Source organism: Neoarius graeffei, chromosome 10 (assembly GCF_027579695.1).
Source record: "Neoarius graeffei isolate fNeoGra1 chromosome 10, fNeoGra1.pri, whole genome shotgun sequence".
Classification (NCBI taxonomy): domain Eukaryota; kingdom Metazoa; phylum Chordata; class Actinopteri; order Siluriformes; family Ariidae; genus Neoarius; species Neoarius graeffei.
Window position 1 is genome coordinate 51,861,207 of NC_083578.1, and position 12,165 is coordinate 51,873,371.

Sequence of the window (12,165 nt, forward strand, 5' to 3'; positions counted from 1 at the left end):
GAAGATGAACTGATCACCAAAAGGCATAAAGGTAAAGACGACACATTTCTTTTCAGCGTTTTCTGCAAGATTTGTGTATTATTTTTGTTTAGTACAATTGGAGAATGAAAAAAGAAAAGGAACACCATGCGAAAGTTTGGGCACCCCAATACTGTACATCTGAGTTCTCAGGTAACTTTTACCAAGGTTCCAGACCTTAATTAACTTATTGAGCTGTGGCTTGTTCAAATTCTTCATTAGGAAAGGTCAGATGATGCAGATTTCAAAGCTGTATAAATTCTCTGACTCCTCAAACTTGTCCCTAAAATCAACAGCCATGGGCTCCTCTAAGTAACTCCCTCGCATTCTACAAGAAGGCTACAAGAACATAGCAAAGTGTTTTCAGGTAGCTGTTTCCTCAGATTGTAATGTTATTAAGAAATGGCAGTTAACAGAAACAGTGGAGATCAAGGTGAGGTCTGGAAGATGAAGAAAACTTTCTGAAAGAACTGCTTGTTGGATTGCTAGAAAAGCAAATAAAAACCCCTATTTGACTGCAAAAGACCTTCAGAAAGATTTAGCAAACCCTAAAGTGGTGGTGCACTGTTCTACTATGCAGCGACACCTGAACAAATATGACCTTCATGGAAGAGTCATCAGAAGAAAACCTTTCCTGCATCCTAGCCACAAAATTCAGCGTCTGAAGTTTGTAAATGAACATCTAAATAAGCCTGATGCATTTTGGAAACAAGTCCTATGGACTGATGAAATCAAAATAGAACTTTTTGGCCACAATGTGCAAAGGTATGTTTGGAGAAAAAAAAAGGGTGCCAAATTCCAGGAAAAGAACACCTCTCCAACTCTGAAGCATGGGTGTGGATCGATCATGCTTTGGGGTTGTGTTGCAGCCAGTGGCACAGGGCACATTTCATTGGTCAAGGGAAGCATGGATTCGAATAAATACCAGCAAACATCACACCATCTGTAAAAAAGTTGAAGTTAAAAAGAGGATGGGTCCTACAATAAGACGATGATCCAAAACACACCTCAAAATCTACAATGGAATACCTCAAGAGGCACAAGCTGACGGTTTTGCCATGGTCCTCACAGTCCCCTGACCTAAACATTAGGGCTGTAACGATACACCCAACTCACGATTCGATTCGTATCGCGATTTTTGACCCACGATTCGATACGCCCACGATTTTTTTAAATGTTTTTTTAAAGTAGTAAATTTGACTTATAAACATTTACTTACTTACATTAACTATTTAATAACAAATAATTCAGACCACTGCAGAGAATGAGTAATATGTATGCAAAAATGAACAAATGTATATCCAAAGATTGTTTTATTTCTCAAAATAATACTGTTGAGCCGGAAGCTCTGTTTTTTTCGGTTCTAAAAAAGTCATTTTTCCAAATCGTGTAAATCCGTTAAGATTTTTTTTGGGGGGGAGGCGGGGGGCTCTCTCACTGTCTCACTCTCATAAGGCCAATGATTTTCTGTGATCGCGGAAAACAGATGGAAATTACGGAATTTTTATGGTGAAACATTGCTCGCGTGTCAAAATGTAACTGCCGCAGAAGGCTTCCGCCCAAGCAGACATGCCTTCAGTGTTGCCAGATGTTGCTAACGTCTTTCACCCCAAAATATGTTCAAAACCAGCCAAAAAGCACCTAAACCTGCCCAATCTGGCAACACTGCATGCCTTTCCGGTCAAGTGATTGTGATTGGCTTGTGGCACACCTAGCCAGCCAATGAGCTGCTTGTTTACAGATTCGCTCCCCGCGTCGCAATCAGAATGGCGACCGCTTAAAAGAAATGAATGCTCTGCCAGTGGCGAGTGTGGACGTTGCGTGACTTGCAGGAGATTGTCGCAGGTCGGCGAAAAAACGGCTTACTAATAGATATATAAAAAAAAAAAAATAAACGTAATTTAAGTAAGGTTAAAATGTAATTTAAATAAAAAGTAAAGTATTCATAAATTGAAGTTTGGAAGTGCCTCTGTTTTTGGGCTGAGTTTGAAAGGGTGTACCGCGATACGGATCGTGGCTCTGCGTATCGCGATTTCGATACGCATATCGTTACAGCCCTACTAAACATCATTGAAAATCTGTGGATAGATCTCAAAAGAGCAGTGCATGCAAGACAGCCCAAAAAACTTGTAGAACTGGAAGCCTTTTGCAAGGATGAATGTGTGAAAATCCCCCAGGTAAGAACTGAAAGATTATTAGCTGGCTACCAAAAGTGTTTACAAGCTGTGATACTTGCCAAAGGGGGTGTTACTAGGTACTAACCATGCAGGGTGCCCAAAGTTTTGCTTTGGGCCCTTTTCCTTTTTTGTCATTTTGAAAATGTAAAATATGAAAATAAATTGTTTTTGCGTAAAATATAAAGGGAATGTGTCATCTTTAACTTTATGCCTTTTGAATATAATTTCATCTTCAACTTGCTTAACTGTTCACGGTAACAGACAATTTTGACCAGGGGTGCCCAAACTTTTGCATACCACTGTATTTACTTTCATGGGTCTAAAACATCTATTTCAGCTAGCCTACAATTTAAGAGTCTCTAAATCTAAATGTATAATAAATGTCTATAAATCTACATACCAGAGATTTTCACATTGTCTTTAATTAAATGTTAATGTAAAACAGTTGCAGAATAGGCCTACATTGCACTCAATGAGGAAAAGCCCACTTTTTATGCAATGCATGATCAAAATACATGAAAACCATAAATGTCCCCCTTTTTATTACAAAGATGAAAGCAGACATTTTAAGTATATTTTCACTGCCGAACCGAAAATGTCACTGGTTTTCTTCTCAGAAATCTGGTCACCTTAAATAACATCTCTTTTTATTTGCATCCCTCACTGCCATTTCTGCATAAGGCTCGTGTTCTTTCATCTAGGCTACTCGGGCTAATTTGCTCAGTTCATTTTTCTTTTTGAATTTGAGCCTTTGAGTTTGAGCTCTCACATTCAATATCAAACATGTCTCAACTTTGGCTTTGATTTAGTCTGGGACATTTCCATCGAAAATCTGACACAGTCACCGTGTTCATCCCAGATATCACCAAGATTTTCAGCAAAAACAGACAAGACGATGAGACACATTTTATGTTTTTTTTGTTGTTGTTGTTTTGCTTTTTCCTTTTGCAAACCATCATAAAATGCTATACAATGGGGCCCACGCAAATGGCACTGTACACACACACGTGTAAAAATTATCACACTATCAATATTCACAGGTGAAATGTCTGTCCACAGCCTTTGACTTGACGGTTTGTCCAGTTCACAAGGTATTTTTCTTGTAATTTTTATCACCATCTACATAAATAACTTGCCCAGTTTTGTGTAACTTCCAATTGAGGTATTTCACCTGACGTCACAGGGTCACGTGACGCCCCGGTGTCCACCATTTTGGACGGCAAGCTAGCTAATGTCAACAACAGTAGCTAGTATGTTACTGTAGCAATATTTACGTTCAGTCATTTGGATGACTGTTAAAACCTTTCAGTCTCAAGTTTTTCCTTTACTGGATTTACTAGTTTACTGAGCTAGCGCGCGATGGCTCGCGGCTCGGCCGGAGAGCGCGCGATGGCTCGCGGCTCGGCCGGAGAGCGCGCGATGGCTCGCGGCTCGGCCGGAGAGCGCGCGATGGCTCGCGGCTCGGCCGGAGAGCGCGCGATGGCTCGCGGCTCGGCCGGAGAGCGCGCGATGGCTCGCGGCTCGGACGGAGAGCGCGCGATGGCTCCCGGCCTGGCCGGAGAGCGCTAGCTCAGTAAACTAGTAAATCCAGTAAAGGAAAAACTTGAGACTGAAAGGTTTTAACAGTCATCCAAATGACTGAACGTAAACATTGCTACAGTAACATACTAGCTACTATGTTGTTGACATTAGCTAGTGCTAACAGCTAGCTGCTAGTACACTGCTACAACACAGACACCGACCCTAATAATACAGTTCTTGGTCATTGCCTGGTAACAGCAAATTTATAACGGGCCATGTCTCAACAGACTAAGAAGTTATTTCAATGACATTTAATAACATTTTGTTTATCCTGAGGACCGAAAGTAAATGAAAATGTGAACAAACCTTAGCTGTAATCAGATGGCGACCACCGGCTCCAGGGACGACCCGCTGATGTAGGCATGTTACCCAGCCTGACACAAAATATTTGTAGGCATCCAAACTCTTATACGCTTTCAGATCAATACCTGTGTATGGCGATGGGTTTTTAACGACATAGGTATACAGATCATGTGGGCTGAAGTCAGGTAAAGACGAGGGCTTCGTGTACTTCCGTACGTCAGTGAACAATCCTGGTGGAAGCAGGTAAACGTCGTTCTCTAAGCCTGCTAACCTCAATTTTTGCAAATACCTCTCCCTCTGCTCGCCCTGTAAATGCCCTACATCACTGGATAGTGAAGGTGTTTTCTGCATCGCGCTCCTTTTTCTTTTGTTTTTCGTTTGTCGCCTTCCTCGCATTCAAACTGATTCGAGCCGTGCCGTCCAAAATGGCAGCATCACATGACTTGGTCACGTGAGTGAAATACCTCAATAGCCTAAATGACCGTTTAGCTCCGCGATGCGAGTGGTAAGATGGTGGCCAGATGGCTTCACTCTGACGAGCCTATGAAGTGGGGTTACGTCATCAACATGCGGCGACCACAAATATATATCAGAAGTCGTACCTTGTTCCTTAGATAGTGCGCTTGACTATTTGGGGAGTTTTGGGTCCACGTATAAACACACTGTTGGGGAAAACTTGGTGAATTCATAAAATTACACAATGCGTTATAATATATTACAGTCAAAACAACGAACCTTAGAGGGTAAACAATACCTCTAATGCACTTTAGGGAGTAGGGCACCATTTCGGACGAAGACTGTTAATTATTTACTCCTACCCTACTTCTGCAAGTATATATTATGTAGCGTTGTGCTTTCTCAGCGCCATTGGTGTCAAAATTGAAAGCTTAATTATTTTTATTAATTTTAAACGTACTATATTATACCTAAAGACCCATTTAGCATAGTGCTAAATTTCTGCTAACTGAAAGTTCTTTCATCACGTACTACCGTTTGATACTTAAAAGTAAGTAATACTTTTTTAACACATTGTACTTAAAAATAGTGCGGAAGGTTGAGGTTAAAATTCCGATCATTTAACCGTCAACTTACATGACGTTAAAAAGCTTATTATTATTATTATTATTATTATTATTATGTGCTGGAAGTTAGATATCTACGTGTTATAACGTACAGTGAATTAGTCTATTCCTGTATGTTACAATGGCTTTATTGTTTTATTTCAGTACTTAAGACATGACAAGTGTTCAGATGAGTGCTAAGGATGAGATGGTTGAACAGTTCCTGGATTCTGCTTCTAGGGGCGACTTGGCCAAAGTTTCCACTATGATCTCTCACTCCAGTCAAGTGCTCAATGAAAGTGGGAGACAAGGATGGACAGCCTTAATGTTGGCTGCGAGAAACGGGCACTTTGATGTGGTAAAAACGTTACTCTTAAATGGGTAAGTTTGTAACTGTTAGCATAGATCTTAGTTGTTAGTGAAATGAAGGTCATGTGTAACCTCAGCATTATCCGAGAGACTGTACTGGGACCATAAACAAGGCCCTAAACCTCACCTGTTTTTTTAATGTGTGTATATTTTATTCTCTCACAATGTTTGAATAAAAGTGCTATATAAAATAATATAAAAATATTTTGACATTGTTCAGTTTGATACAACTCCTTCAAGTAATAAGTGTAGTTTTAGTTCCTGACTAAGATGAACTTTTTTTCTTGTCAACAGGTGTAATAAGTTTTTGGTGAATAAATCAGGCCAAACTGCTTATGACATAGCAAAATTCTGGGGACACAGACACATTGCCCATTTCTTAGCTAGCAGTGGGGATATCACACTTCATGGGATTCTACCAAGCAATAAATCTACAGAAAATGAAACTTATTTCAGTAGAGAATATCTCAACAGAATGAGCGATAAAAGGACTGATTTGGAATGGCTTTCAGCTAAACAGTCTTCTCCCGAAACAGTGTTCATCGTGTTTCACAACTTGGATCCTTTTGTTACAACAGAGCAAGAGGAAATTAATGATATTCAACCTAAGTTAAAACTGTACAGGTTTGGAAGGAACTCTGTGAAAGAGGTACTTGAAAAGAGTGATACAGTGGTTATTTTTCTGGGAGCAGAAAAGCAGAAATGTTTACCTTCACCAGTGTCAAAGGAGGATGGACTCATTGCATGGTTTGCTCTAAATACACCGACAAATCCCACAGAAAACCTTAAGGTCAGAGCATCAAACAGCTTATTCCTTACAGGGCCAATGCCAGCACTCCTCAAGCTCAATGAAGATGAAGCAGGTAGGACATCCATTTGATTAGGTCTACGCAGAGTAAAATTTAATGTTTTCTATATTTTGCATATTTTTCCTTTACTATGACGTTTAAGGATAACCAATTAGAAGCAGTAACTTCTGAATAAATTCTTGTTCCAAAGGTATGAATTTCATGTACTCAGTTTGCTCCTTTAATCCACACAGAATTGCATTTTTTTCTTTGATATGCACAGGTATTGTTGCACAAGCCAGGTCTGTCCTTGCATGGCACAGCCAGTACAGTTTCTGCCCAACTTGTGGTGGTAAAACCAAAGTGGATGAAGGAGGTTACAAAAGAACCTGTTTAACAAAGGGCTGCAGCAGTCTCCAGGGAATCCACAATACCTGTTACCCTAGAGTTGGTAAGCAACCTAGTTGTTTCTGCTATCTATCAGAAATCCTGATCAGAGTCACCAGATTTATAGGCTCCTTATACTACAGATCCTGTTGTGATCATGCTGGTCCTTCACCCAGATGGGAATCAGTGCCTACTAGGAAGAAAGAAGATATTTCCTCCAGGAATGTATTCATGTCTTGCTGGGTTCATTGAACCAGGTAGACAAAAAGCAGAAGTTTGCTCTTTACGCAAAACTTAGGACTCTGTTTTAAGTATTATTATGGGATAAAAACACAAAGCAGCTAATCATTATAAATTTGTGTGAGTAAATATTTTTGGTATTCTTGATATTGATATTCTTTTAATCTTTTTTGGGGGAAAAGCAACAGGAGAATTTCTAAATGCTTGAAAATTTGAAGGTGAAAACATGTTCTCCCCATATCTGCGAGAGTTTCCCCCACCTCCCAAAATACATACAAGAACATTGGTGCTTGAAAGTTTGTGAACCCTTTAGAATTTTCTATATTTCTGCATAAATATGACCTAAAAGATCATCAGATTTTCACACAAGTCCTAAAAGTAGATAAAGAGAACCCAGTTAAACAAATGAGACAAAAATATTATACTTGGTCATTTATTTATTGGGCGGCACGGTGGTGTAGTGGTTAGCGCTGTCGCCTCACAGCAAGAAGGTCCGGGTTCGAGCCCCGTGGCCGGCGAGAGCCTTTCTGTGCGGAGTTTGCATGTTGTCCGCGTGGGTTTCCTCCGGGTGCTTTGGTTTCCCCCACAGTCCAAAGACATGCAGGTTGGGTTAACTGGTGACTCTAAATTGACCGTAGGTGTGAATGTGAGTATGAATGGTTGTCTGTGTCTATGTGTCAGCCCTGTGATGACCTGGCGACTTGTCCAGGGTGTTCGCCTGTAGTCAGCTGGGATAGGCTCCAGCTTGCCTGCGACCCTGTAGAACAGGATAAAGTGGCTAGAGATGATGAGATTTATTTATTGAGGAACATGATCCAACATTACATATCTGTGAGTGGCAAAAGTATGTGAACCTTTGCTTTCAGTATCTGGTGTGACCCCCTTGTGCAGCAGTAACTGCAACTAAACATTTCCGGTAACTGTTGATCAGTCCTGCACACTGTCTTGGAGGAATTTTAGCCCATTCCTCTGTACAGAACAACTTCAACTCTGGGATGTTGGTGGGTTTCCTCACATGAACTGCTCGCTTCAGGTCCTTCCACAACATTTCGATTGGATTAAGGTCAGGACTTTGACTTGGCCATTCCAAAACATTTAACTTTATTCTTCTTTAACCATTCTTTGATAGAATGACTTGTGTGCTTAGGGTTGTTGTCTTGCTGCATGACCCACCTTCTCTTGAGATTCAGTTCATGGACAGATGTCCTGACATTTTCCTTTAGAATTCGCTGGTATAATTCAGAATTCATTGTTCCATCAATGATGGCAAACTGTCCTGGCCCAGATGCAGCAAAACAGGCCCAAACCATGATACTACCACCACCATGTTTCACAGATGGGATAAGGTTTTTATGCTGGAATGCAGTGTTTTCTCCAACGATAACACTTCTCATTGAAACCAAAAAGTTCTATTTTGGTCTCATCCGTCCACAAAACATTTTTCCAGTAGCCTTCTGGCTTGTCCACATGATTTTTAGCAAACTGCAGATGAGCAGCAATGTTATTTTTGGAGAGCAGTGGCTTTCTCCCTGCAACCCTGCCATGCACACCATTGTTGTTCAGTGTTCTCCTGATGGTGGACTCATGAACATTAACATTGGCCAATGTGAGAGAGGCCTTCAGTTGCTTAGAAGTTACCCTGGGGTCCTTTGTGACCTCGCCGACTATTAAATGCCTTGCTTTTGGAGTGATCTTTGTTGGTCGACCACTCCTGGGGAGGGTAACAGTGGTCTTGAATTTCCTCCATTTGTACACAGTCTGTCTGAGTGTGGATTGGTGGAGTCCAAACTCTTTAGAGATGGTTCTGTAACCCTTTTCCAGCCTGAGCATCAACAGTGCTTTTTCTGAGGTCCTCAGAAATCTCCTTTGTTCATGCCATGATACACTTCCACAAACATGTATTGTGAAATCAGACTTTTATAGATCCCTGTTCTTTAAATAAAACAGGGTGCCTACTCACACCTGATTGTCATCCCATTGATTGAAAACACCTGACTAATTTCACCTTCAAATTAACTGCTAATCCTAGAGGTCCACATACTTTTGCCACTCACAGATATGTCATATTGGATCATTTTCCTCAATAAATAAATGACCAAGTATAATATTTTTGTCTCATTTGTTTAACTGGGTTCTCTTTATCTACTTTTAGGACTTGTGTGAAAATCTGATGATGTTTTTGGTCATTTATGCAGAAATATAGAAAATTCTAAAGGGTTCACAAACTTTCAAGCACCACTGTCGGTGAATGTGTGCACGCGCATGGCACCCGGTGATGGAGTGGCATCTAATCAGTGCCATATTTCTACTTCGTGCTCAGGTTTCCCAGGACTGTTTTTGAATCCACTGAAACAGCAGTTACTGAAGATGAATGAATGAATGTTTAAAAAAATTTGTGCAACTAAAGCTCTAAAATGACAAAAGTGCACTTAGTTTACAAGGGTTCTGAGTAAAACCTTTCTTGAAAGCTAGAATAAGCAACCATACAGAGAAACCATGAGGAACCCTCTGTTATGAGTGTAATTATGTAGAAAAAGTGCATATCTATGATTTAATTTATATTGACTTTTGTATTGTTGACATATACAGTGTCTTGTAAATGAATTGATTACTGTGCTTGTTGGAACAGGTGAGACCATTGAAAATGCAGTCAGGAGAGAGGTTTTAGAAGAGAGTGGAGTTGCTGTTGGCCCTGTCCAATATATCTCCTGCCAGCCATGGCCAATGTCCTCATCGCTCATGATTGGTTGCTTTGCAGTAGCAGTGTCTACAGCCATAAAGGTTGATGAAAATGAAATTGAAGATGCTCGCTGGTTCTCAAGGCAAGACGTAAGTGTCTGAATTTTTCCTGATTGCTTATTGATTGATTGCTTTGTAGAGCAATCATATGCAATCAGAAATATACAAAATATTACCTTCAAACTTTTCCTGATGCTTTGAAAAACATCATTGTATTTAAACAAATTGGTATACTTGATATGTAGTCCTGAAAAGGTTTGACTTTTGGCACAACTTACCCCAAGGGTAGGTTGAGCTCAGAAGTGGGATAACTTAAACTAATAAATGGGTGTAAAATTGAATAAACCACTTTTTAAAAAACATCTATTCCCTTATTTATTGCATCACCAGCTATCTTAACATGAAGTTGTTTCTACTTTATTCATTAAATTATAACACTGGACCTTAAATTAATTTACTTAGAAATCAAAAAGCATATTCTTGGACATAAATTGTTCACTGCATTGTTTGTGCTGTCTTCTATCTTAACAAAAATAAAATGGTTATCTCTTGATGAAAATGAGATGAGTAAACAATATAAAATGAATATTTGTGTACATTTGGCAAATATTAACATCTTCCTAAATTTTGCAGGTAATAGATGCTCTTCTGAAGGGTAACCAAGCAGTTTTTTTCATGCCTCCAAGACAAGCCATTGCCCATTTTCTTGTGAAACATTGGATTGGTATAAACTCTAACCTTTGAACTAAATGTTACTGGAGTGTAACAGTAATGTAACAGTAATGTTGAGATTTTCAAAATTTGCCATGAGGTGTTTGGGTGGTATACGAGTGGGAGATGGGATCCAAAACTGTATTTTACACCAGAACTCTTAAATTAATATAATTATTATGAATAAATTGTAATATTGCTATAGAAACAGATGCAAGATGACCAGATTGTCATTCTAAAAATCTTACAAATCACTACACTTGTAAGTTCTACTAGCTTTAATTTCAGAATGCCAGGGTAGATTCCTTCAGAGCTGATGGTATATTGCTGTTTGCTCATTTTCTTCCAAAGTACCAACAGCAAAATTGTTTCCCTGTGACCATGACCAGGCAATCTATAAAAGGTCCTGCTTCATCCTAGTACTCCTCATTCCCAGGTCTTTCTTGTCAAGCAGTTGGAAGGAGTGAATTGATGGGTGCTGAGGGCTGTCTGGCCAGCTTCATCGAGTTCTGTCATGATATTAGAAGATATGTTCACTGCAGTTTCTGTAACAAGGTGGTTTTCACAGGATGGGGTTGTTGGACCCATGCCCAGCACCTAACCTGGAGGACTAGGGACTGAGTTTAGTTTGGCCCATCCCTCAAGACCTGTCTGGCATGGTTAGATCTGCCAGGGATATTTGTACTTGCTGGCATAGCTCTCTAGTTACCAGGGAGGTACAAGCAGATCCATCAATGCTATTAGCTGATCAGCCTTTTGTAAGAGGAAGAGCAAGTGTCTTCACCGCCAAATACGAGGACGCAATGAAGTGAAAAGGAGAGCTGTGTACAGCCACCTTGCACAGAGTGCCCAGGTGTACTTTCAGTGGCTGTGCATCATTCTTTAAGGTTGACTGCCACCTTGAGGGAGACTGGTGGTAGCCCACCATTGTATGACGATCATAATGTAGGAGTATAGCACATGAATGGCTTGAATATGCTGCCAACTGGTGTTAAATCTTCCTTGGCAAAACTAAGGTTTGATCCTCTACCAGACAAATGCCTGAGCAAATGCCTAATCCTTTCCTTAGTACATCCACTCAAACAAATTATTGGGTTGTTCCACAATGGACTGATTTCATTAATTAGCACTTATGTGCATTTGAGTGCAAACTGAAGCTGCATTAGCTACATAAGAGTGCTAATACACTGGTTTACAAAACATGTATACTGTAAAATTTGTATCTCTAATACCGTATGTATTCCTGACCCTTGAAGAGATAATGTCTACAACAGGAGACACTGCAGTGTGTCCAAGTCTGTGCAACCATTTTTGCTATGTTTTGGCGAAATATGCTATGGTTCTACTTGTTACTGACAGGCCCTCTATACCTTCTATCCATCAGACCCATCAGAAATGCTGTGTCAGATAAATGGGTCACTGTATCACAGCAGAGCATGAACAATTATGGTTTTGGCCCCTGGAAGTAACTCCAGCATACTAAAATGCATGCTCCATCTACCAGTTGGTTGGTATGCAGGCAAATGGAACATTTTTCCATTGTGGTGCAAAACACGATGGTGTTTTTGCTTAAGTCAGCTTTTTCACTATAGCCAGATGGAACATATTTATGTACTGTCACTCAGAAGGAAACTGCTCTGGTGGTCTAGAACGAATGGAAGTAGATCAGAATATTATGTATGTAACCATGGCTCCACAAGTGGAGTACTACCAGGCCATCTGGTCACATTGGGTGTGACTATGACATGGCTGAAGAACTTTTAAAAGCTACCATGGGGTCAGTAGGAGATC

At 40.1% G+C, this 12,165-nt stretch overlaps 1 protein-coding gene across 2 annotated transcripts in view; it reads left to right on the forward strand.

Annotated features, from left to right (window-relative positions):
- The first annotated feature begins 4,662 nt into the window (after positions 1–4,662).
- The window catches only part of nudt12 (nudix (nucleoside diphosphate linked moiety X)-type motif 12), an 8,056-nt gene continuing 553 nt past the window's right edge, over positions 4,663–12,165 (forward strand). The window contains exons 1-7 of one of the 2 annotated variants that reach the window (XM_060931862.1): positions 4,663–5,085; positions 5,306–5,521; positions 5,804–6,372; positions 6,581–6,748; positions 6,828–6,941; positions 9,554–9,753; positions 10,297–12,165. The exon at positions 10,297–12,165 is cut by the window's right edge and continues 553 nt beyond it. In XM_060931862.1, coding sequence (XP_060787845.1) covers positions 5,316–5,521; positions 5,804–6,372; positions 6,581–6,748; positions 6,828–6,941; positions 9,554–9,753; positions 10,297–10,407 — 1,368 coding nt within the window. In that variant the 5' untranslated portion in view covers positions 4,663–5,085; positions 5,306–5,315 and the 3' untranslated portion in view covers positions 10,408–12,165. The remainder of the gene's footprint in view (positions 5,086–5,305; positions 5,522–5,803; positions 6,373–6,580; positions 6,749–6,827; positions 6,942–9,553; positions 9,754–10,296) is intronic. The other variant, XM_060931863.1, reaches the window with a different exon arrangement.